This window comes from Antennarius striatus, chromosome 20, assembly GCF_040054535.1.
Source record: "Antennarius striatus isolate MH-2024 chromosome 20, ASM4005453v1, whole genome shotgun sequence".
Classification (NCBI taxonomy): domain Eukaryota; kingdom Metazoa; phylum Chordata; class Actinopteri; order Lophiiformes; family Antennariidae; genus Antennarius; species Antennarius striatus.
In genome coordinates, this window is record NC_090795.1 from 7443525 (window position 1) to 7469490 (window position 25966).

A 25966-nucleotide genomic window follows, 5' to 3' on the forward strand; every position below is an offset into this window, starting at 1 on the left:
CGCCATGTTGGAGAGAGGAAACGACGTCACGTACGGTTGATACCGGCCGCAATGAGGCAGCAGAGAGAGAGAGAGAGAGAGAGAGAGAGAGATAGAGATAGAGATAGAGATAGAGATAGGGTGAGACAGAAGAGAGAGATTTCTTCACATGTACCTTTTTCAGTGGTGCCAAACTCATTTTCTCTGAGGGCCACATCAGCATAATGGCTGTCCTCAAAGGGCCAGATGTAAATTATAAATGTAACTCAATGTAATGCAAGTAAAAGTAACTACCCACTAATGTTAATAAATAACACTGAATTTATTACTCATTCAAGTTACAAACTTTGCAGTTGCACAGAAAGAATGTTTGTTGCTCTGTTGTAACATGAATCTTTCTTTATTTGTCAGATTATTAAACCCACAGAAATCTATCAATCAAGGATCAAACTATCCAATCAATAAAGAAAATAACATCAAACACAAGTTAGGACATTAACAAAACGTTTTTGTTGGAGTTAAAATGGGCTTAATTACTGCATTGTGGGAAATGTAGTTTCTGATCAAAGCACGCTTTTCACCTATTAATTTTTAGACACTCTGACCTTTTGTGCTCTAGCGGGCCACATAAAATGATCTGGCGGGCCACATTTGGCCCCTGGGCCCTGAGTTTCACGCATGTGTTCTACATACCAGTACTCAGAAGCAAAACTATTCAACTCCCATGGAATATTTGGATTATTGACTAATCATACTTATTCTGTTTTCTGCTCCTGTTTTCAATAAGTAAACCAAACAACAGCATAACCAAAAATAAGAAAAGTGCTTCTTTTACTGCAGTCTTTAAACGATTGAACTCCTTTAATCAAAAGCATATCTGGTATTTTGTAGAGCCGCTACAGCTGCACCAACCTGCTGTAAACATGATGCGTAGCTAGACATTGCTTTCTGGCAGCATTCCTGAGTAATCTTCCATTCTTCCCAGGAAGAGTCCTCCAGATCTGTCATATTTCTGGATTTATGTGCTGCGACCATCATATTCAAATCCCATGAGGTTTTCTATGGTATCAAAGCCAGCAGACTTTGGCATCCAATCTGGAATGTTCCAGGATTTCAAGTCTTGGTGGACTTTGACATATTCTTTGTCATTGCTATATGTACAATTATGCCCAAGGTCCAGTTTCCTCACAGATAGCAATATTTTTTTGTCTAGTATGTCCTGGTACTTGATGAAATCAATTTTAACCTCAACAAGCTGCAGGTTTCAGGTGCCTTGGGAAGCAAAGCAGCTCCAGATCCTTTCCACGTCACCACCATCCTCTGCAGATGTGCAGCAGCGGAGGAGATCCAGGTGAGCAGGTAGCAGGTAGAGCAGAAAGAGGGGAAGCCACGCACCACCATGACATTGGGTCCATTTCACGCAGCAGGTTTAGTGGAAACCCTGGGTATGTGTAACCCTGAAATGAGGGAAACCCAGGGTTTCCGGTTTTACAAAGGGAGGTGACTTAATAACCTCTGTATTTGTTACCATAGTAACAGACACTCTGGAGGTAGTCCATTCACAGCATAAATGTGCAGTTACAATTTGATTAACTATTGTTTCAACATATTAAAGACTACTTCATAGATAAACTAACATCTGTCCAGATCATATGTGATGCTGCAGACTACATTTCTGATGCGGAGGCAAAGTGGTCTGGGTTGGTTCATGACTCAAAGATGTATGATCTTACCTGAGCAACAGACTGTAACCTGATAGGTAGTATTAAGGTTTGCAATAACTCACTTGCCTCCATCCTTCAATCTCCTATAATATATCCACTATACATCACAGGGACTTTGATGGCTTTTATCTGGAGGACTGGGGTTACCAATGGTAACCGAGGCTGCTGACCCCTACACTACATCAGGCCCCCCCACAGAACTTCAACTGGCCTCACTGCAGGGTGAGAGATGACCGGGTGGAGATGACCAGAGGCCTGCTGACAGCCTGTTTCCAGTGCCTATGTCACCTCAGGATGATTCCTGAGAAGTTCTGTCATATAATTGTGTTGTTCTTCACATTATTGCCTCTATTAGAGGAGGGCAACACATGTGTATCATGTGATCAAAGCAGACAGAAAATAAGAACCAATGCAGTCAGAGACTGCAACATCCCGCGACACCCCTGAATTCAAAATTTTACCCTGACCTACTTGCACAGGTCAAAGATCAAAGCTAGTGCTTTCTCCCTCGTCTTTCTATCTTATCCAGTTCCTGAGTGTGCAAAAGTTAAAATATGACCTTGACCTAGTTTTCTCAAGGTTAAGCTCATCATCTCATTTTCATCCCCTTTGCTGCCCGAGTAATGTGGTTTTTGTTTCATCTTTCTATCTGCAACGGTTGCGAAGATATCTGGTGGACTTATGGACGAACACACGCTGACAATTACAATACATCACTGTTTTGAAGCGGGATGTAACAAGGAAGTCAGAAACTGCAACATCCCACGACACCCCTGAATTCAAGATTTTATCCTGACCTACACATTTTTGTGACTCTGGCTTCCTGAAAATGTTGCTTTTTGTTTTGTGATTATACTGTATATCATCAGCTTCAAAGATATGTACCTAAAAAGGTACACAGTGTGCCATTGTTCCTCACGATTAATGTATTCCAGGAACCACATGTAATTAACAAATTCCGCGATAGAACGACGCACTATTTATCTTATTATTTACAGTAATTTAAATGTTAATGAACCCTACCCATACTGATATTAAACCACCTTCTATCTGTATTACCTTTTCCCACACTCTTATCGACTGTTTAAAGCACTTTTGTGTCTCATGGAAGTCTGACTCACAGAACGCACCGCACTTCCGGATGACGTCAGCCAATAGAATGTGCATACTGTATTACCTGACTGCCTTCCAAAAATCCGCTATGAGTTCTAAAATTGAAATTTGACCTTGACCTAGTTTTCTCAAGGTCAAGCTCATCATCTCATTTTCATCCCCTTTGCTGCCTGAGTAATTTGCTTTTTATTTCATCTTTCTATCTGCAATGGTTGTGAAGATATTTGGTGGACAGATGGATGGACGGATGGACAAACACAAACATTGACAACTACAATACATCACTGCTTCGCAGGGTGTAATAAAACTTGGAGTGTCTAAAAGCAGTTATAAGCAGTACAATGCAACAGCTATTGATGTAAGAACTAAAGCAGTTTTGGCTATTGTCAAGAAATCCAAAACGGCTTGATGTCAGCTCTTGATTCCAGTTCTTAATCTTTGATAAAATGGGCCAAAATCTGTGTTTTGTACCCTGATGTCCCTCAAAATGTAATAATTGCCAGTGCAAAATGCAATCATTCGTAGCCCAAGATCCATCCTGACAAAACATCAAAATCCATTTGAAATAGTATTATGACCATTTCCACGGAAAAAAATAGATTTGTACATCCTTGTATGGATGAATGACATTGGAGGCAAAAGGCTCAAAACAGAGACGAAAACGAAAACCTTATTGTGATAACTAAAAATAATAATAAAAAATATAATAATAATAAAGCTTTATGCAAGAGTTTGAATATTCCTCTTGTGAACTGTTTTTGTAATGTGCATATGCTGATTTATTTTTATTTAAAGTTGAAAAAGTTCAAATATGTTTCATTATTTAACAGATGTTGATATAGATGAGAGCACATTTATGTGTGTGTAAAGAACATTATGTTAATAATTGTAAATCATCTATAGCTTTGATTTGGTTGTTATACATTGAAAGTCAATATATTAAATCTTCTCATATGTGAAGTCACTGTCCAAAAGATTATAACTTCAATACACCAAATAGATTCTGCAAATTCTTAATTCAGATTTTGTCAAACAAACAAATGGTTTGTCCTTTGAAATTGTCCTTATATCATGTCACTGCGTATTTTACTGCATCTGTTTTTCTAAACCTGCCTTCACTATTTCACCTCCATGACTACTTATATCGTCACATGTATTATTGTTGTGCTGCCTTTTGCGGCCTTAAATAATAAATAGTTAAGTCCTACAAGAAATACATTCAAACAATTTAGCAATGTGACAACGCAGATCTGGCAGATGTGGGTGGCAGAGTTCATTTTTGTTTGACGATGTCTAAACCGTCAGTTCCTCCATTTCAGAATTCGTTAAATGGAGATAAGTTACAGAAGCAGTGATTGTATATGAAGGGTCGAAAAGAAAAAAAAAGTGGATGTTTAATATTTAAAGTTACATGTTATAAGCTGAGTAATGATACAAAAAAATCCATCCATGTATTTTACATAACCTGTTTTCCTTATCGGGGGGGGGGGGGGGCTTCATAGCCATCCCAGCTGCTACTGGATGAGAAGTGGGGGACATCCTGGACAGATCAGTAGTTCAAAGATGAAATTAACATAACAATAAAAACATTTTCTCTGATAAAAATACACATTTTATTCAAGTTGGACATTTACTAGAATCTCATCTTGAGCATATCAGCTGTCAAAAGTAAACATTTCTGACTCTGTCATTGATATATACCTGAGTGATGACATAGGAACTTACTGAAATGATAGGTCATTCTCTCCAAAGCTCAGCTAAATAATAATTAAAAAAAACATTGAAAAAAAATCTCAATTTAAACCAAATTAAGGATTGTCAAGTGATAGCTTATTATGTACACCAACAATGTTGCAGTAATTAAGGCATTAATACATTAACATTATGGTTGAATATCTGAACTGGCACTGGGTATGACTAATGCCAAAATAACAAAAGACAACAAGATGAAAATAGCAATGGTTTTCTTTTTTTTTTTAATGTAGCTTTTTATTTTTTTAAAGTGCTATTATAGCATGGCAAGTGCTCATCTGACCACCACTCACTGGAAAAAAAGCTTATATTGTGGAAAGTGTATTTTTGGCCAGTGAGCAATAGTTGCAAAGGATGACTATTTGCTGCAGATGTTAAACTTTATCTGAACACATATCTGAACACAGACGAAGGAGATGGTGCTGGATTTCTGGCGGGCATCCCCTCTCCACAGCCAGTGATCATCGAGGGCAGTGAGGTGGAGGTGGTAGGTTACTATAAGTACCTGGGACTGCAGCTAGACAGCAGACTGGACTGGTCACTCAACTCAGACTGTGTGTACAAGAAGGGGCAGAGCAGGATGTACTTCCTGAGGAGGCTGGCTTCCTTCAACATCTGTCCTAAGCTCCTTCTCATGTTCTATCAGTCCGTAGTCTCCAGTGTGCTGTCATACGCCATTGTGTGTTGGGGTGGCGGGGCCAGGAAAAGAGATATGGACCGTCTGAACAGACTCATCCGCAGAGCGGGCTCAGTGGTCGGGCTGAGCCTGGACTCCGTGGAGACACTTCCGCAGAGCAGGACCATGTCTAAAGTCAGGGCTATCATGAACAACACCAGCCACACCCTGCACACCACCTTCCCCCAGCAGAGAAGCACCTTCAGTGGCAGATTGCTGTCACACAGCGCCTCCACAGAGAGGCTGACGTCCTCCTTCGTGCCCCGTGCCATCAGGGGGTACAATGACTCTCAGGAGGAGCAGGGGGGAGGTGGCAAGGTCTGCATGTGGTTGGATGGAGGGGATGAGATGTCAGCCTGTGCTGCAGTGTAGTGGGGCAAAGGTGTTGTGATGTTTTGATATTAGTGACGCCTTATATTTTTGAGCAGTGTGAGATAGATATTAGATAGATAGATGTTGTGATATTAGATAGTGACGCCATACATTGTAAGAAGAGTGTACCTTACCCATCATGTGGGCCTCCTGCTAATTTTCACTTGCACTTTTCATTTTTATTCATGTTATTTTATTTTAATTTTATACTGGTTATATTTTAGTGATAATTTTGTATATGTCCTGTTAATAATACATGTGTCTGCTAGTGTAGTGTATGTCTTGTGTTATGTCCTTTGGTGTCAGTGTTTCTTTTTTGTATCCAGTATTTATCCATTATGTAATGACTGAGCATACATATGTATGTACGTACGTACGTACGTACGTACGTACGTACGTACGAACGTATGTATGTATGTATGTATTTATGTCTGTATGTCTGTTATCTATCTATCTATCTATCTATCTATCTATCTATCTATCTATCTATCTATCTATCTATCTATCTATCTATCTATCTATCTATCTATCTATCTATCTATCTATCTATCTATCTATCTATCTATCTATCTATCTATCTATATATCTATCTATCTATATATCTATCTATCCATCTAATGACTCACGGATAGCATGATGTCCCATATGCAATGTCTTACTTTACATAGACAGATTGTTATCTTTAAAAAAATTGTGGTTACTGGCACCAAAAACCACTATCAGTTCATATCATATCTTATCAGAAAAGGAAAATAAGGCGAACAATCTCAAAGTCAAGAGAAGCTAATTAAAATTCTATGCTGGTCCTCGTGATCTCATCACCACCAGACAATGTCTAGAAGACATATTAAATCTGAAAGGAATATGAGGTTTTTGAGATAAGTAACTGTGAGGGTGGAGCTGTGACGAGTTCATATATATGGAAATCTGTCTCTGTTAGTCTCGCACTTCTTCAGCAGACCCGATGCAATGGCCTTCACTGCCCTCATTGTCTCGGTGCAGGTCGGGTTGATCAGTGATTCAGGCAAGAGGAAACCAAAGTATCCCGTATCCCTTAACTCGAATGCAAACGCATATGGGATTCCATTTCTGTAGGCCCAGTCTATGGAGCTGCCTGAACTGACGTCTATGAAAAAGAGTAAAAAGCAATGTTTGATAAATAAGCAGAAATATTATTTAGCATAAACACCATTGGTTATTTGTACATTTTAAGGTAATTGTTCTTAGCTAGGGTATTTTTATTTCAAGCCACTTTACACTTCATAAACTGTTCACACTGTCATTACACAGCTACATATCAGCTTTTGCTTCCTTTCAGTGGGCACACACATTAACAAAGACTAAATAGGTTAAGAAAAACAATGCTTATTCCTACTTCATAACATGAATTAAGATTAAGATTTTCCTAAAATCACATGAGATTGACAGCAGAGTACAAATCAACTACTAGGAACTGGCAAATAATCTGTTTCATATTCCAAACTGGGTGAAGGCAGTACTCACACAGAGTTGTGGAGGCTGGGCCATATCGGTACCTCACTCCGTAGGCAGAGTACAGGGCTGTTACTGCATTGTGAGCTGCTGACTCCTGTAGAGGGAAAGCACAAGGTCTACTCATTAGTGATAATTTCTTTCTTTATAGAAAGATGTAATATCAAATACAGTAATTTAAGGTGCTGCATGACAGTGTGTTTATAGCTGATTTAATAAAAAATAATAATGTCCTACCACGCAGCTGAAGTTGGGAATGGTGGCATACTTGTAGGAATAGGGGTAAAGGAGCATTTGGGCGTATGCATGGATAGATATGTATGCTTTGACATGTTTCCTGTGCTTGCGCAAGAACTTGACAACCGCCTTGACTTCTGGTTCAGACTCAGGGAAGGGACCGCAGTAGGTGTCATCACAGGGATGAGAGGAGGCACCCTCATCTGCGGGATGAGCAGAAGAATAATTACAATAATCACCATGCATGATAGAAACTAAAGATAGTGATTCCAAAATGCTTTGCAGAAATTCTGAACTCGCTGCCAAGACCTTCCAATAGAAAAACAAACAACTCTGGTTCATTTCATTGTGACTGGTTGCTATGGCAAGCTCACTGTCCATTTCTATTTACCAGTCACAGATAGATTACCATGTCTGTACTTGGGACCATTAATATTAATATATACTGTATGCATGTTTAAATAAAACTGGAAAGTTCAGGCAAAAGCAGGAAAGAGAACAATGAGAAAGATCCACACATACATTCCATTTTTATCAGCCCAAGTTTTGCAAACAGGCTGCATGTGATTATGGGAGAAAATTCGGAATGAAATCTCTTTGCAAAGCGAGTCAAACGTTACAGACTTATAATTGCTGTTTGTTTGCATATTAAAGTCAGTCATATCTACAAAAAGCAGAAACAATATCCAGCAGACTGAAGGTCACCTGAAACACTCATAAACTTGCTCCACTTCCTATTTTCCCCCTTTTTTATCAGTAAGTGCACAGCATTCATTAAAAACTAGGATCCCTTGAAGAATTCCCAGCTTGTAAAACAGCCAATGTGAGCTAATATTCTTCATCAGCATCTCTCTGTTCCCAAACACATATTCTACATTGCAAATGTCTGACATATCTTCATAACCTTCCTGTAGTTATGATGATTCAGCAGAAGGCCGAATCCATTTACCTACCAGACACTACATAGCATCAAACATAGTTTGTCATCACCCACAAAGTATTTTAACCATCGCTCACACTAACTAAGATACTGAAAAAACTACATCAGCAACAGCAAAGAATGTTTTGCCAACCTTGCAGTGTGCATGTCTGCATGTACTCTATCCTCAGGTTTCACTTGAGCTTGTGTTATCAAACTCACCACACCATTTCACTTTCCAGTTTCTATTAGCGTCCACTCCCCTGCAATGGAATTTGTGATTTCTGGACCGTGTTTTCCGCCAGAACCGATCCTACATGGGAAAATGAGGACAATGTCATTGGATATCCAATGATGGCAGATGTCACTGAACAAATTTGTCTACACAATAATCCATCTATTCGCTGCCTGCCTCTAAATTAAATATGTTTACAAATATAAATTAGGCTAAATCTACAGATAATGCAAAAAGTATGAAGAAAACGTTCCCTACAAAAATAAATTAAACTTTGTGCTCTTAATCATTCACATGTTCATATGTACATTGACCTATAGTACCGTAGTCCAGCTGAAATGATATCCATCAACATTGAAGACAGGCATGATGTAAAAGTTCATCTGGTTCAGCAGTCGTCTCATCACAGAGTCAAACTGGTATGAGATGATGGCCTTAAATTACAAAACATTATGATTAATAAGCACTGATGGGGACACAGATCAATATTATTATTTTTAACCTTGTACATGATGGCTGTTAAATTGCTATCATTCTAACACTGATAAGGATTTCAGTGAGAAGATCTCTGCACTGAGTTAATGCTGCTTACCCTCAGCTTAGAGTCAAGGTTAATGTGTAGTTAATCCTTAAAGAATGGTGCCCTGACCTCCAGTGGCCAACCTCCATTATTACGTGACAGTGGATTCTCCTTTGAGCCAAAAATATGCAGTTGTAATTGTCTTTCAAGTTTTTTTCTTTCATTTTTTTCTTTATTTCTTTTATATCACCTGCAAATCCCACTCATCTGGAATGTAGGTAGTGTAAAAAACAGCCATTCAATGTTTTTGTTGACCTCATTTCAGAGGATGTAGTATTTTGAGGGTATGACAAAGGTTGTGCGAACATTTGGGTTACATTCAGCATTTGAACAATAAAGGGTAATCTTAAGTATGAAACATAATTGTGCATGACAAATGAACAGATGCTCATGCTTTGTTGAAGATGCCACAGATCACACATCACAGACTGCTTATTAAATGCATTAATTTATACAAAGTATATTTAGTAAAGATGATAGGACAGGATGAATATAATGTCTTATTTAAAATCACAACCAGAAAAAAAAGATGACCTCTTTCACAAACCACTGGCAGAACGCAGGTCCTATCCACTCCCTGGCATGGACACCACAATCCATCCACACAGCTTTCTTCTGATGGCGACTTCTCTTTCCTATCTGACAGGATACAAGCGCTGTCAGTTGTAGAGAACCATTAGCATTAATATGCAAACTGTATGTCTTCCAGTGTCATTTTTAGATGAATGTCTTATGTACCCGAAGCACGTAAAGTGGCCGTCCCTCATACGACTTTCCAACAGAGAACATATCAACCAGGTTGGAATGGGTCCTGTTCATGTCAAACATCCACATCTGGATCTTAAGGGGCAGAAAATCATGCAGAAGTGCAAATGTCATTCATGAATCAATAATAATGCAATCAGACTTTAGTCCAATCACATGTACAATGATGTGCAACAATGTGGTAATGGATTTTGCATTTGTTTGTGTCTTTATCTTCATCAGACATACTGTTCATGTGAGTGTGTTGTTTGCAGTTTTCAAGTGTCCGTGCTTCATAAGGCCAAATGGCATCACATACCAGGAAACTGAAAGAGCTGTGACAATACACACTTTAAAGCTGTGAAGTGTGTGAAGGAGAGTGCGGGTCACTGTGTGAGAGAGGGAGGCAGTGGGAGACAGACCTATGGAACGGGGTGTGTTTGAGTGCCCTTGAGAGAGAATGCCTGTTTACTTTTTATTACTTGTGCACTGAGCTTAGAGAGCAGACGAGTGTGAGAAATTGGCAGGTAGATGGTGGGTTTCACATCTACCTCTTCCAGAGAGTGGTAAACCTCGTAGTCATATTGAGACTCTGACCTCCGCTTGCGATGGGAGCGGTATCCTGTCTGCTTTTCAATTTCCTTTTGAAGATTGGAGATAAAGACTCTGTGGATGGCAGACAGACACACGATAGACATGATAGCCAGCCTCTGTAAAATCCTTACCACAAACAAAAACAAATGATTCAATACAACAATTTAATATTACATTGAAAACCTGGTCCAATACTTATTATTGGCTCTGTAGCAGGGCAAGAGACCTAATAATGAAGAGCATGAGGTCTTAATAAATCATCAGGAATGATATTCATTCATTCATTCATTCATTCAGCCTGGGCTGAGCCCATCCCAGCTGACATTGGGGAGGAAGACGGGTACATCCTGGACAATCCTCCAGCTCATTGCAGGGCCAAAGGAAAGACAAATAACCAATCATACTCACATTCAAGGTTACTGACAATCTAGAGTCACCAATTCACCTATAAATTGTATGTTTTTGATAGTGGGAGCTGGAGAATGCAAAAGGAACCAACACCGACACAAAGAGAACATGCAAACTCCACACAGAGAAGTGGAGAATAGAATTTCAACATTTGAACAATTTCTTCATGACTGTTAAAAATATTTCAAGAAATATACACTAAATATTAAATTTGCAATGTACAACGTATGATCAAGTTTTTTACCATCCAGAGCACATTTTATGATGAACAATGGCTTCATGAATACCACACTAACACTAAATGACAATAGATCAGGGTTTGGATGGCTAGTGTGTAAACCATTTTCTTGGTCCAAACACTGAGAGGAAAAAAAAACCCCCTCACTCTCAGATGTGTAATTCCTCCCTCAGGACAGGGATGACAATGGAATTCTTTCTAGCTGTGGCTGCTTTGATAAACCTCCATCATTTCAACATTAAGGTCGGTGAAGTATCAAGCAGAGCAATGAAAGGGTTGCTTTGTATGCAAACTATGGGTGGCAATGCATGTGCAGATGGTATATTCTCACTGGGGTAAGTAACAGGTTTGAGTAACAAATGTGTTTCTGTTAACAAGAGTACCAAATATATGAGAGTACACAAGCAAGCACGTGTGCTTTGTGGCTGGAGGGTGCAACACTCTTACCTATAATCGATATGTTCCTCCTTCAAGCGTGCACGTAAACCTCGCGTGTTGTTGCGCTTGACGTGGACGTCCACGGTGGCATTTTGACAGATGAGACTGGCACTGTTTGGCTGCCAGAAGTCCACCTAAAGGAACAAAACAGGTGCATTTGAACATTTGAAGAGGGCTTACAAAGACACCCCGAATGTCGTGAGGAGAGAGAGATGAATCCTGTTAAATTCAGCATCAACATATGCATAAATGTCATACATTACAAATACAGTAAATATCAGTAAAGTTAACTGATGTTAATGTGGTAGTTAAATATATTTTTCAATTTGTTGATAAAAGATGTATAGTGCTGTCTAACCAACCACATGGCATAGCCTTAATTTTTAACAATGAACGAGTAGTTCCGCTTAAATTAAACGAATGAATGAATTCAAATTTGTCTTTCAAGCTGCAAGGACATAAATGATTTTTTTTTTTTGTGAGCCAGCATGAGAAAATGAAGTTCTGTATTATATGAGGATCAGTCATGATCCGTGTGCAAATGGTGGACCCCAGGACTGCCATCTCTACTCTTTACAACAAAAAACAACTGGAATTAATTACTGAACTCAACTGTCACCACTGACACTTGTGTTGTACGTACATGTAAAGTTATGTCTGCCCTGTAATAATGACAGCTACACTGAACGTAACTAAAATTAAAACATAAGGGCCTAAAAGCGTATGTTTCAAGGTAAAACAATAGCTTGATGAAAGACATTACCTCTCCTTTTGTTTTGGACTATTTAACATTCCTCTGTCTACAGGTGGTGGATAAATAAGGGGAATGTCGATGACTATATGGTGTTAAACAAGTAAAACGCTCTGATGTGTCCTTTGAACAACCTGCTGTGAGTGACTTTGCTTCCCCTCTAACGTTTGACCTCATATTAGTTAGAAAAATGCTGTCTTTTAGTGCCTTTTATCAAGCTGTCAGCTGGGGCTGTTAGCTTTGGCTGAAATGGAAGGTCCATGGACTGAGCTAGGAAACTATAAAAACACAGGCACCGTGTGGTGATGGATAAAATAACACAAAGAGTGAGGGGAAACTAAAGGAAAGGATAATTCTGAGTAAAATGTAAAACAAATGATACACATGGTTGTGCCGTCAAAGAGAATCCAATGTATTCACTGTTTGTGTTTGCAGGCGACCGTGAACATCCTCAGCTGGCTTTTATTTTACTAACACATGAGGGCATACTGCCTGGCACATATGCTTGTTAATGTGTCAATTGGTTTAATAGCTTACAGAATTCATTCCAGTTTAATTGGACTTTGTTTCGAGCCGGAGGGGCCGACCATCCTCAGCTGATTGGTGCACTTTTATGGCATTTCCAAATGTTTAAGTGTCACAAATATTACAGCACTGCTCTTCCATTTGTCAAACAAATCCAAAACACATAAGCTTCAAAGGCTCTTAAACATCCCTGATAGGGTAACACAACTCCTCACAAACATTTCTCTCAATTTATACTTTATAGATGCATATATCAGCCCTGAAGCTGTATTCTCTGTCTGCTTTATAAATGTGTTGTCTCTTGATTTGTGCGGGCCTGCGGCGGTCATAGAAAAGATATGAACTGAATTGGTGTTGGGTTGGGTTGATCTAATGCCAGCATGGGTATGAATTTTATAGTCATAGTTTAATAAAACAAGCCACATTTCCTTAAAACATCTAAGTTTTAGCTGTAGCAAAGAGTTTATACTGTATGTAATATCAAAGAAAAACTAGTTAAACACAGTTAAACACAGAGCATATATCATTCATCAAGCAATAGTGAAGGGTGACCTAATGACTAAAAAAATCAACATAAATTCATACAACAGACAGTAAAGTTTAAACTGGAATAATAAGTCTGCAAGAGAAAATGAAGACAAATTTGAGCAGATTGTTCTAAAACCAAATGGAAAACTGCTGTGCTATGGAAAAACAATGACAGCAGCAATGATGAAATGACACAGATATTATTACATCTGTGTCAGATTTAATGTCTGGAGTGTCTAAAAAACACTTCTATTATATGGAAAAGAACAGTGGATATATGTCATTTCTCCCCTCAAAAAACAATGCAGACAATTCTGTTTCACTCCGTTCAATGTGTTACATGTAATCAATACTCATAAATAATAAAAACACACACACATTGGTAATCAATTTTCTTTACGTCATTTGTAATTAGACATGTATACATACCTGTGATGTACTGTATATAATATCTATAATCCCAGGTTCTTATTGTGTAGATAAACCAAATGATTTATTGATAACTGCAGCTGATGATCTACCGGTAGTTTAAGAGGCAGAATGGGGAGTCAATGCTCTAAAAGTATTAGCGCTGCTGGGATTAAACTAATATCTGATGACTTGTGTCAGATATGATCATTAAAATATCCTACCGGAGCTGAGGCAGTGGAAGTTGGTCTAAAGTAATTATTAACTTTTTTTGTTTCAATCCCAGGTGTGTAAATATCTTATCTTGAACATGCATAGCTTTGGTGAAGGTGTTTGCTCTTCTGGGTGTATTCAGAGACTGTTGTGTTTCTTTTCTAGGCTGTCACACTTTTTTACCTTCATTTCTTAGTTTTTAAAAAAAATAACCTTTCTCACCACATGTTAGGAATACGGGAGTTTTAACCTTTCATTGGTGTAGATTGATGTCAAGTCAGTCAAGGAATACAGTCAAATGAAGAAATCTACCACACTAATATTCTTGAATTGTCATTTGTGTTAATTTGCTGATGATGGATCTGATTCTTAACTCTTAATCTCTGAGTGGAGAGAGGTCATTTATTACTTGACCTCCTCTCCAGCCTGAGGCTGAATTATTTGACTCTGGCACTGGCGGTGTGTCTAAACTACTGAAAAAACAAACCCCACAGCTGTTCAAACAGTAGCTGCCTCTGCATTGGTCGGGCTTGGAGCACCATCTCTGCTGAACTTCTAAAATCAAACCAGGTCTTGCCCTGCAGTTCTCCTGCATTCCCTCAATATAACTCATTTCACATTCATTGAATCTTTTTTTGGTCCTTTTCTTTCAATCCTATGCTTAGAAATATATTTGTTCTGGATCTCTAAACAAAAGCCTGGCATTTAAACAGGTGCCTATCTTACATCTTTTTGGAGTCATACATATGTTGACAAGGGAACTGGACCCACAAATAGAACCAAACTGGACAAACAGATCACACCAACACGTAGCTGCAGATATTCTGAGTCTGCAACTCTCCCAAGGAAATTTTTGTAACCCAATCACATGCAAACTAACTCCACTCCAAAAAAAATAATACAATAAAATAACTTTACTACCCCAGTGCAACAAGCCCCAATAATCAATAACAGAATACAAGGAAAGAAAGTGACCATTTGCAGCACGTTAAGAGAAACTAAGTAAAGGCAAAATAGACTGTGAAATGTACAGTAGTGAAATGTAGTTGAAAAATATAAAACCAATTCTGCAATGGGGATTTGACATCTTTTTTTAATGTTAATATAAATTATTGTTTCATTTCAACATGTTATGTACATTTTCTTTTGAATCCTCAGTCTGGAATAAACACTGAACATATGGCTTAAAGAATTAAATGAATAATAAAATATTATATAGTCAATTCTTCCAAATAAATTGTAGGACTCCCTTTCAAATACTGACAGAATGATAGACACTTTAATTAAGAAACAATCAGAGCTTTTGATGTCTTCATTCTCTTTGTCAGTGGTTATTACTGGAACATTATCACTCATATCACAAACATGCTGTAGTCTGAAATAAATGCTCAGACAAACATTTTAGGGGGAAAAACAGAATTTGAGTGAAATTGATTGCAGTTATCATTTAAGAGCAATATTTGCTGTGTATTTGCAAACCAAAACAATGTGCAGAGAGAGGCTAACCACACTCTGGAGGCTGACAGTAATTATTTCCAAATGAAGTTGGGAGAGGAGGACAGGCCTCCGTGCTCTCCGGGCTTTCCTCACTTATCTCTGAAACAGATGTACAGCTTCCCAACTTTCATATTTTCCTCCCATTGTTCTCTTGGGACTACACTCCAGCTGTTTCAGACGACCACCCTCTCCTGTTCCTTGTCTGTTTTGAATGTTGCTGTTCTCAGCTCTCTGTCACATCACCTCTTTGCTATCAGGTCACGTCTCACGCCCGTCTGAGACTGCAGTGTCCCAGAAAGACCACTGTAGAACTACGGGCTGGGCTGAGTGCAATAAAAACAGATAAACATGCTAATGTGGCGTAACAGAAAGAAACACAAATGCAAGTAAATGACTGTTATAAAAATTAATTGTCAAAAGAGAAAAACAACAACCGACCTTCAGATTGTCCAGAATTGTCTTGAGCATTTGGACCTCCTCATCATTCCCTGGAGTTATTCTGAAGACTTGATCCCTGCAACAACAAAAAGTTCCTTAAGTATTGCTGTACAACTAGAAAGGGGCATGAAGCTTTCTTTGCCTTTTTTAACACTAGAATCCACTGCTACAGGACTGGGATCAGTTTTCATGTGAAATATGTTTGAGGCCATGATGTCACCGGTAACGCTACCCCCTTTTGTGTTGGTTGGTGACATTTATAATAGTAAACGCCTAAAAGGGATAAGGGTGGTTCCTTTTGAATGGAGTGGTTAATATATCCCATTTATATATATGACAGGGTCAAATACCAATCAAACAATGAGTTGAGACATTATTGGGTTATGTTTAATGACAGGACTATATTTCAACACATGGAACTATTCTTCAGCAACAGTAGAAGCAGCAGTTTCACATTTTCATACAGAAAATGTATCACACCCTGTAAGTTGACAGAAAAACATTTTTTCTGGTAATTTATTTATTCACATGGTAACTTTATTACCATGTGTTGTGTTTATGCACCAAAATAGAATGTTGAGAAATGAACTATACTGTGGTGTGCAGTCTGACTGCAAAATAACTTTTATTGTGCTTCGTAACTCTGATGTTAATAAAGAAGTAGGAATACATTAGTTTCAGTCAGGTACAGGAAAACATCATAGAATGCATTGAATTCAACCTAGAAATCCCTGTACAGTAACTATTGTTCTTCACATGTTTATCTTAGCAGACAGGAGAAGTTTGTCTGACTCACTCCTGCAAACCACATCGCTTATACCGCTTTGCTGCAAACCAAAGATATCTTTACCCTCACTGTTAATCTCACATGGAGTTCCTTTTTTTTTCATTTCCGGGGGCTGACAGAGCCAACATACCACCAATAATAAAACTCTCTTTTTTACAGACTGCTGAGTTACCTGCCTGTGTAATGTTTCACTTGGTTCAAAGGGCTTTTTCAACGTGTCACAGAGGAAGCTGGGCCCCCCTGAACAAAGGTGGTAGCAGCCCACTATGAAGTTTGATGAACAAAGGGGTCCAGGGTGTCCCATGCGAGTGGCCACCCCATTTCATTTTGGAAATACAACACCCTGCCAATAAACAGCCTTTTTTCCACACGAGGCAGTCTTCAAGCACGACAGTGAGGCAGGAGGTAGAAAAATTGTAGGGATGAGATATAAATGAAAACCACAATTGTTTCAGTCCGAAAAACAAACCTCTTTATTTGTCAATACAGTGCATTCTTTTTGTCTGTAACATCAGTAAGTTCGTCTCCAAAATTTATGATTTCTTCATCACCAAGAAACTTTATTCACCTCTAGAGATCTAATGTCACACAAACTGAAAGCGTCTGTGATTCTGAAAGATCACAGACCTTTTGCTTTCTATCAAACAGCTGCAGGGTAAAAAGCACTCCTCCAGGTTTCAGCCTTTTGATTTCCACAACAGTGGGATGGAAGTAATTTACTTTTACGACCACGTTTAATACTGTTACACAGTATAATCATCAGTCCTCTCTACTAGAGTTAATGATGCTGAGGTGTGAATGAATTGTATCACATGTTTTTCCTTCTTTTTTAAACTAAAGTATAATTGTGAGGCTGAGCTGAACATCTATTCACATGCCTGATACATGACTCATCCAAGCCCCCACACCCCCCTTGCACCATACATTAAGATTTTAGGTGTCAAACCAGAGGTGGGGTGAGCTGCACAATCTTTGGAACATCTACAAATGATATCTTGCTTAAGACCAATGGGGGGGTGGGGGTTCCAGCAGAGGTGGTCTCCCTCTGCCTCAGCTAAATTACAAGAGAAACAGAGGGTTAACCCAAACATGCCGTCTATATATTTACCCCAAATGACAGTGTTCAGCTCCAGATGGTCCCACTGGAGACCATCTATTTGTCAAAAAGCTCCCCAAATTTTACATTCAAGGTCAAATCCTGAGCTACTTTTAGCGAGATGAAGACGTGTTCAAAAACACAGATATGATCAATGTCCCCAGTCTTTTCATCACAGAAGAGGCTGACAGCTGTAATTGACAGCTGTAATTTTTTAAAACTTAAGCAATTGACAGATACGTACAGGACTAACCTGAATGCAATCAGAAAACAGTTTCAGTAAAATAAAAACATTGCGTCTCATACTGGAAATATTGGAAGCACAATGGCTTTCTTTGTTAATCCAAACCTATAGAGTTAAAGTCCGACTCTTTGCGTAGAGAGGAAACTTCTACTCGCTTGTGCGGTTGTCCCACACACTGAAAGCAAAGCAAAAAAGCTGTAACGAGCCCCAGAAATGAATGAGGGCTCTTTACTCACCCTGCGTATCGGTTGTTATAGAGATAGGCACCGACGGGACACAGCACGTTGGTGCAGATTATCACACAAACCAGCCAAACCGGGGCGCAAACCGCGCTCCTGTTGTCCATCCTTGGGCTAGACGAAAGATACCGATGAGGCTTTTTTTTTTTTTTTTTTTTTGCGAGATGCAAGTTGATTTACTAGAACAGAAATGTGGCTGCAACTGAGAGGGTGTGATCGATCTGAACAAATCACTATTCTGTTGCGCTGCAGTCTCCTGTAGTCGTTCCTCTGACAAAGAAGATGCAAAAGTCGGTCATCTGGCAGGAGACAAGCATTTAGCACCCCTTTGAAGCTCTGAGGGGGAAATTGTAGGGTGGCAGCCCATTTTAACATGAGGAGGACCGGAGTCACGTGGTCCGGTGTTGGCGAAGTTGGTAACTGGATCCCTGCTCACGCTCTGGTGCGCGCTCCGTGCGCAGAGGGAGACAGGGAGCGTTCACTTATAAATTTGTCATGAGTTTGAAAACGGGTCTCGTTTGAGCTTGGTTCCTCGACATGAAAAAGTTGGAGGATGTGAGATAAAAAAAAACACACAAAAAAACAACCCCAGATCTTATCCCTTTCCTTTTTCTCTCAGCACTAATCATGAATTTATTTCCAATGATGAAAAACGTGTTTTATTTGGTGATAGTTTTGGCTCTGTGAGCTGAAATTAAAATGTTTAACACGTTTTAAAGTTCTGTCAGAAATCTTTTCATCTCATGAATCAAATATTGGTATTTTATAGTTTTTTGCTGCTCAAATAAGCAGTTTAATGGTGTATGCCATCTACACATAGATGATGCTTTACAGATGTATTTCTATCATAACTTGACATGTTTTTTTGACAAAATAGGACATCCCACTGGTCATCCCCAGATGGAGAGGAATAAAATAAAAAGAGAGTAAGAACACTATTCTCACATACCTGACGAGCAAAGGGATCTTCTGACTCCTCAACATTCCTGTTCTGGTATATCTATATTCCAAATAAATTGTGATGACCTGCTATAGTTCTGCCAGGGACCCTTCTGCAGGGCTATCAGTGGCTCTCCCTGTAATTCTGGGCTTTTTAAAGCCATTAGATCTTCCACTCTCATCCAACACTCTGATTAAACGTCAGCCACCAGGCTTTCCCTTTAGTGGCACATTTTTCTCAGGTTTCTCACCAGCATCAACAGTGTGCCACCTGTTTCACACTCAATTACGGAGCGATAGAGACCCAAACACTCCCTATTCCCAGCAACCCCCTCTCAAGAGTGCTGCTGTTAACATCGTCCATCTCAACACGAATAAGCTGTAGGTAGAAGCAGAAGTGGGCTCTTTTCCTCACACCCATGACACTAATGGCTTTCAGATAATATACTCTGTACTCAAACATGAGATCCTGCTGTATACTCTTCCTTATCAATGAATACAAAGGTGTGGGGTTTGGAAAATGCACTGAAGATGTTGGGGGTTTAAATTTCCTCTGAGGAGTATTTCTTATCCAATTTCACCATCCTGTTCTGCTTAAAGCCCTGCTGAACCCTGGAGTCTTAAGGTTGTGAATTAATGTTTTATTCATCTGGCATATGCTTCAGAAGACCTCTATAGTAAATCACGCATTGGTTCTGTTTCATGTCAGTTTAGAACACAGTTAAACAGAATGGATTTGTGTGTAGTATCTGTTGTATATCTGTGACAGTCCTGTATGTGCAGCTCTACTTAGCCAAAATCCTAAATAAGTCTGTTTGGATTTCTGTTGTTGGAATTATGGGTGTCAGATCTCTATGGGATCTACAACCTAACCTCAAACATAACATAACACTACATGTAGAATAAATATACTGCTCTCTGTCCCTGCATGAATCTTTGGCCAGCAAGATGAATTCATTTGTTTATGCATGAAGCTCATATAACAAATAAAACATGAAATACCCACTTTTTCCTTCTAATAACAATTCATAAAGGTCATTTTTGTATTTTGCCAATTTTGTGGCCACATATTTCTTCACTGCATTTGAGATTTTCACAAGTTCAGAATGAAATCTTATCAATATTGTGGGAATCCAAGCAATGAGGATTTACAGTCAACATCAACAAACTTTAAGATTTATTAGTTGTCAGATGAGCCCATCTGAGCTAATTCAGATTTACATGCCATAAAATTCCTCTTTCTCTGTGGAAAACATTGTGAAACCAATGCAATAATGTTTAAAGAAAGTTTTTCCTGACAGACTTAGTTTTCAAAAACTACTTTAATCCTAGAAACTGAAGTGTTTTTGAGTACGGTGGCATCTCTGCACAGAAGCATATTCAGAAAAGCTTGCTCTGCATTTATGTTGGCTGGTCATTTAAGCATGAAGAGTTGCTCTCGAAGCCTCAAACTGTGCTAAGGAGTGTGAATGAGCTCTTTGATAAGCGTGCAGTCTGAGAAACGTGTTAGCGCCAGCCATGATGGTGATGGGGGAGTGAATCGGTCAAACTGCAAGGCTAACTGCAGCTCTTTGTGATGCCTTTAGGGCCTCCGCGTGAAGCTGACCCTGAGTAGGGCTGTGAGTGCACATCTGCAACCTTTTGACCTTTTGAGGAGAAGATTAGAAAAGGAGAAGAGGAGCCTAAGGATGGGAGGCAGCAAAAAAGAGGGCAGCCAGATTAAATTAATCAGTCTGATAATTGAAGGAAATTTGAGGGGAAATTAAAGTAAATGACAAAGACTGAAGTTGTAATCACCCACCATCGTGAGATCATCGTAACACTAGGCTTTGGTCAGACATCTGCTTCCCGCAGGCCTCCATCTGCGAGATTAGAAAGTACAAAGAGGTGCTTCCACGACTGAAATCAGTGATGTTGGATCTCGGCGCTAAAAAGAATAACATGGGGGTTTGGCAGCAGAACACAGTGGTTTAAGAACACAAGAGGAGTCCGTAAAGTCTTACAGCGTTTCTGCTTCGGTTAATTGTTGCTCCAAACGTTACATGAGTTCAGATGATTCAGCATAAAAACAGTAGAGCCCACTGAGGAATTATCATTGGATGGATATCAGTGGCCTCAAATGTTTCTCTTGTTTTATTTGAATAGTTGTTTAGAATATCTACAACTGTTCACCAGAAAAGATGCACTGTATTCAGTTGTGAAGCCTTTCACACACACATATGGAGAAGAAAGGGAGTTTGAAAATTTGTTGCTTCTCAGCGTCCAACACAGGTACCTGCACTAAACCCACCCAGGTTCAGTGGTGTGTTGGATGTGAGGTTTTTAAGTTCCCCACTTTCAAATCTTGGAATCTACTATGCAAATCTGTTTGTGTCCCTAAACATCCCTGTGTTTCTAATTAATCTTAACTTGTATTTCCCTTCAGATGTCTGAGACTCCAACTGCTCTGTGACGACTAAGCAGGAGAATGGAAGTGTTCCTTCAGTTGATCATTTATATTAGACAAATATCTCGGGGCCAGAGTCTGAGAACGAAGAATCAGTGGAGACCAATCCTGAAAAACTGAATATCTGCTCATTCTCTCTTGGTTGCTTTAAGAAGGTGAAGCAAAATGTCATCCCTCCTCTTGTTCTTACATCTGTACCGCTGAATGAATTTCGACCAATGGTTAACATCAAAATTACAAAACATTCAGAGTTCAGCGGTCAAAAAACTGTTAATGCTTCCGAGTATAAACGTTCCCTGGCAAACATGGTTCCTACTAATACCTGAAAAGCACCAGTTATCCCCAGGAGACCCGATACATCATTTGGCTCCTACAGGGGGACAACTCCATCAATAATTTAAAAAAATGTGAAATAACAGACAGGTTGTGACAGAGTTTTCTTACTGGAAGCCCACAATCTACATTGCTGAGACTAACTTTCAACCTGACCCAAAATGTTGGCATTCTCGATGTTCGCAAATGTCTCAGTGTGAATAAATACATTGTGGGTTGGATCCCTACTTGGAAGTTCACAGGGATGTGGATAAAAGAAGGGCAATTCTGCAGATGCTGCAATAACAAGAAAGCTGCAAAGTCCACACGAAGTCCGACATCAGAGCAAACTGTTCACTTAGTCTGTTTGCTGACTTATTTTGACATGAGGTGAAATCATAATCTATGGGGTGTTAATGTTATGCTAAATCATCTTGACATGTTGATGTGATCAACCTTATCCACTGTCCTGAAGCTTAATTAGGATACCTTCCATTTCGTGGCTGACACAGAAAATGAAATGTTTGTGTCTTTTTAAAATTTAAAAAAAAAAAAAAAAGTTCAACTGCTTGTAATTTAGGCTCATAGGGTCTATCACTAATTTAAAAATAAATTAGCCCCGTTGATTGCTTATTTTTCATGATTTAAAAAAACAAAAACATCCCCCCTCTCTTTTTTTGACAAATGGCACCTTGCATACAGTATATGTATATGTTTAATGTATATGTACATGTACATGTGTATTTATATGTAGATGTACTGTATATGTATACTGTATCTATGTACAGTATGTAAGATGTATATGAGATGCATAGCATATCCATATAATATACATGTGATGTTGCTACTCCTAGGAAAACATGAGTCACTAAGGAAACAGAACGTTGGCAGAAAGATGGGAAAAACAGGTCAGTTACAAACTGTAGAAATAATACTATAAGAAGGCCTGCTTCATGAACATGCCAGGACTTTATTAAAGCACTTAACTGCCTGTTGCGCACGACTGCAATACAAACTAGAGCATGTTAACCACAAGCAGAGATTGTTTATTTACTGCATCTTAAAGTTCAGTATGAATGCTGTTTTTGTATAATAAATGTACACACACAAGGCTGTGGCTCTCTCATTAAATTACATGGGATTGCTCTCACTTCTGAGCCATTAGGGGCTGCAGCCAGTGGGGTCTGCCAGAAATAAGTTTTATCTGATAAAAAAATGTATCTGCAGCTTCATCCAAATACATGGTGCAGTGCAGCTGACATCACTTATAAACCTGGATTCAAAATCCTTCTCAGCCTTAACCTACAAACAGTAATTTCTCTGTCCTGTTTTGTCCGTCTCTGATTGGACAGGAATGCAATAACATGTCTGACAAGAGAAAATAACATGTTTGACAGACAACACTGCAGACATGAGGGGCAGGAATACTTTGGGTCGCCTGAAATGGATTTTCTATGAAAGGCATAGAGATGGGAATGAAACCTCACGCTCATGTTACTGTTTGTCTGGAAAAAGGTTTAAAATTACATTAAAAAACATAGTATCCACTCTTGTCATGGGATGTTTTCACCTATTTCTATCTGCAGATGTGCGTGATTCTCAACCACACTGTTTTGTATGTTTCCAGACTGATTACCAGCATTTGGAATGTTTCTCTGACTTTCATCTTTCCTCCTGTTCTCTTCTGTCTCACTTAGAAACTTTTTATTTATTAAGTTTTTGAATGTAATTTTTATGAGTATGTGTACTGTGTAATGCATAAATTAAAAGCATGAGTTTTTGTGCATGTAGAGTGACTTACATCGGTAAGAAATGGTATTTGTTAGCATCAAACATTATTGCAAGTCATGTAAAGCACGTTTTAGCAGATTTAGGGAAGCAACAACTCTGAGAAAATATTATCTAAATTTTTAATATAGAGCTTCAGATAAAGAAAATGTTTACATCGTGTTTCAGCTCTCAGAAAAGGAGAATACAAGCCTACTTGTCTAGTGTTCACATTTGAAATCAAAGAACACTTTGTGCATCATCTATCATCTTTTCTCTCCACTAACAATAACAAAGTTCTCTGGTATCCAAACTTTTTTAATAGAAATCAGTTAATTTAACAGCTAATACTAGGCCATTCAACCACATTAAACTTACAGCGCCTTGCTGTACAGTCAGGATGACACTTGTTTTCCAAAAGGAAATAGTAGATAAATTGTTGGCTGACCTCGACAAGGAAGAGGTGGCACAAAACCACAAATGATAGAAGTTAATTTCACGGATTAAAGTCATTGGCAATGGAATGTGACACCTGGAATTTACTTACATTGTAATGATGACTATAAAATATAATTATGCTGATCTCCATCTGATGTTTTTGAGGTTTCTTTACTTTTTTAAAATCAGGACTCAATTAGTTAGACTGGGATCCATGCCTAATCAGATTTTGAGAGGCTTTCCAGCAAAAATAGACCCAGTATGTGGATCCAGTGAAAATCCTTCCCATTCACAGTCGGGTCTGGATTTTAGCCCAAGCAACAGCGCCTTCTGGCGGCGTTAATGACACAATACAGCAATTGAAACAGGAAATCAGGCAGTGCTTGATCTCACCACCAGAGTATACTGCACACTAAGATTTAGTAAACCCTTGTCCTCGTCTCACCTCACACAATCAGACCTGTAATTGAGACATAAAACAGATCCATAATGTAAAACCTCCCTTCGGTGCTGATGAATGTGGCTGGTGGTCATCAGTTGAATTAATTTTAATTCCAGGTATATGTGCCCTGTTATACAGAGTAACCCCACAAAAAGCTAAGATACATGAAAAGGAATAATAGAACAAAGCTTTTTCGTTTTTGCTGCAAAAAGGAGTTAAGTGAAACCCTGATTGTTGTGGTGTTAATCCTTAAATCATTATTGTGTGCAGCAAAAGGCTAACCCTAAAATCCCCTCAAAAGCTTTTCAAGCTGGTGAAATTGAAGCCGGCTTTATTGTTGATTGTGTTTTTGTTTATCTGGGTGCAAAATAGCTGTGTCTAATTCAATATATAAATACTTAATCAGCATCTCAAGTAGCTTTTCCTACACTCAGAGTGTTAACAGGAGATCAAGAATGGAGACTGAGCAGAGCTTTCACCTCCTGAGAGGGAATACTTTGTTATATTAAACTCTGATCATTGATTAGACATCTTATAGTGTTTTTTGTGTCTCTGTGCACCTACACTTTTAATTTTTCTTCTCTATTTTTCATATATCAAACCCAAATTTCAAAGAAACATTGATTGCAGTGAGAAGAGAATCCTATGAGAATTCATTTATTAGCAACTTTTTGAAATTATGTAAGAACATAAGCCTGCTTTGTGAAGAGGAAGGTCTTGAATCAAAATGAAAAACTGCTGCAATATTTTTTTATTTGGTCATTAACTGTACAGTACTGTAGTTTAGTTTAATTTCAGCATTTGTTTTTAGGAAGTCACAAATATCTGTTAATATGACATTTGTCAGGTTTTTTCGTAGTTATGAAGAATATAGACTTATTCCAGCAGTACTGGGAAGGAAACAGGTTTAAATATTTCTTAGAGTAATCTCTTGACGAGAGGATCTTGCAGGTCAGATTGAGCTGTGGTCAATTTAAGAGACTTCAGGCCCCATATACTGCAGCTCTATCTGACTGACATATTGCTTTTGTTTACACATTTATGAAAATGACTGTACATTCGCTCATTTGTTCTTCCAATCAAAGTGTAATATACAGATAATTGTGCTATTTATGAATTTAAAAAAATCATCAACATCTGAAACCTGGTGTTGGAAAGTATTCTGGTATCCATTAATTAATGATAAACCAATTTCCAACTTTATGATATGAACTGAGGTTTTATGACTGGATTTTACTGTTAATTAACTGACTACTGTGCTTTACAAGGATAAAGAAGGGAATTAAAGTACCACAATTTTCTTACACTTTGAAGTGACTGGTTTGGTTTTGGCAGCACCAAGATTTGCAGGGGTTCTCAATCAAGTGGGAACCATTGAATTTTGTCTTTATGCCCC

General features: G+C 38.6%; 1 protein-coding gene across 2 annotated transcripts; it reads right to left on the minus strand.

Moving 5' to 3' along the window:
• Positions 1-4802: 4802 nt before the first annotated feature.
• Positions 4803-19244, minus strand: cpa6 (carboxypeptidase A6). 2 transcript variants are annotated; one of them, XM_068304621.1, is made up of 11 exons: positions 19176-19244; positions 15861-15936; positions 11510-11634; positions 10374-10488; positions 9817-9918; positions 9613-9717; positions 8822-8932; positions 8486-8576; positions 7345-7547; positions 7120-7204; positions 4803-6742 (listed from the first exon to the last, which is right to left on the minus strand). In XM_068304621.1, exons 1-11 carry the CDS (start codon positions 19208-19210, stop codon positions 6528-6530), a joined length of 1263 nt encoding a protein of 420 aa, XP_068160722.1. In that variant the 5' UTR covers positions 19211-19244; the 3' UTR covers positions 4803-6527. The 2 variants fall into 2 exon arrangements, with proteins under 2 accessions (XP_068160722.1, XP_068160721.1); XM_068304620.1 differs by lacking the exon at positions 19176-19244 and adding an exon at positions 18224-18837.
• Between the last annotated feature and the right edge of the window lie 6722 nt (positions 19245-25966).

Excerpts from the sequence above, each read along its gene's own strand:
- cpa6 (XM_068304620.1), bottom strand. The coding sequence starts at position 18,333 with ATGGACAACAGGAGCGCGGTTTGCGCCCCGGTTTGGCTGGTTTGTGTG. Across the intron at positions 9,919-10,373 it reads TTTACCACTCTCTGGAAGAG|ATCCAGATGTGGATGTTTGA; the intron begins GTAGATGTGAAA and ends CTGCCCCTTAAG. Across the intron at positions 6,743-7,119 it reads CCCAGCCTCCACAACTCTGT|ACGTCAGTTCAGGCAGCTCC; the intron begins GTGAGTACTGCC and ends TCTTTTTCATAG.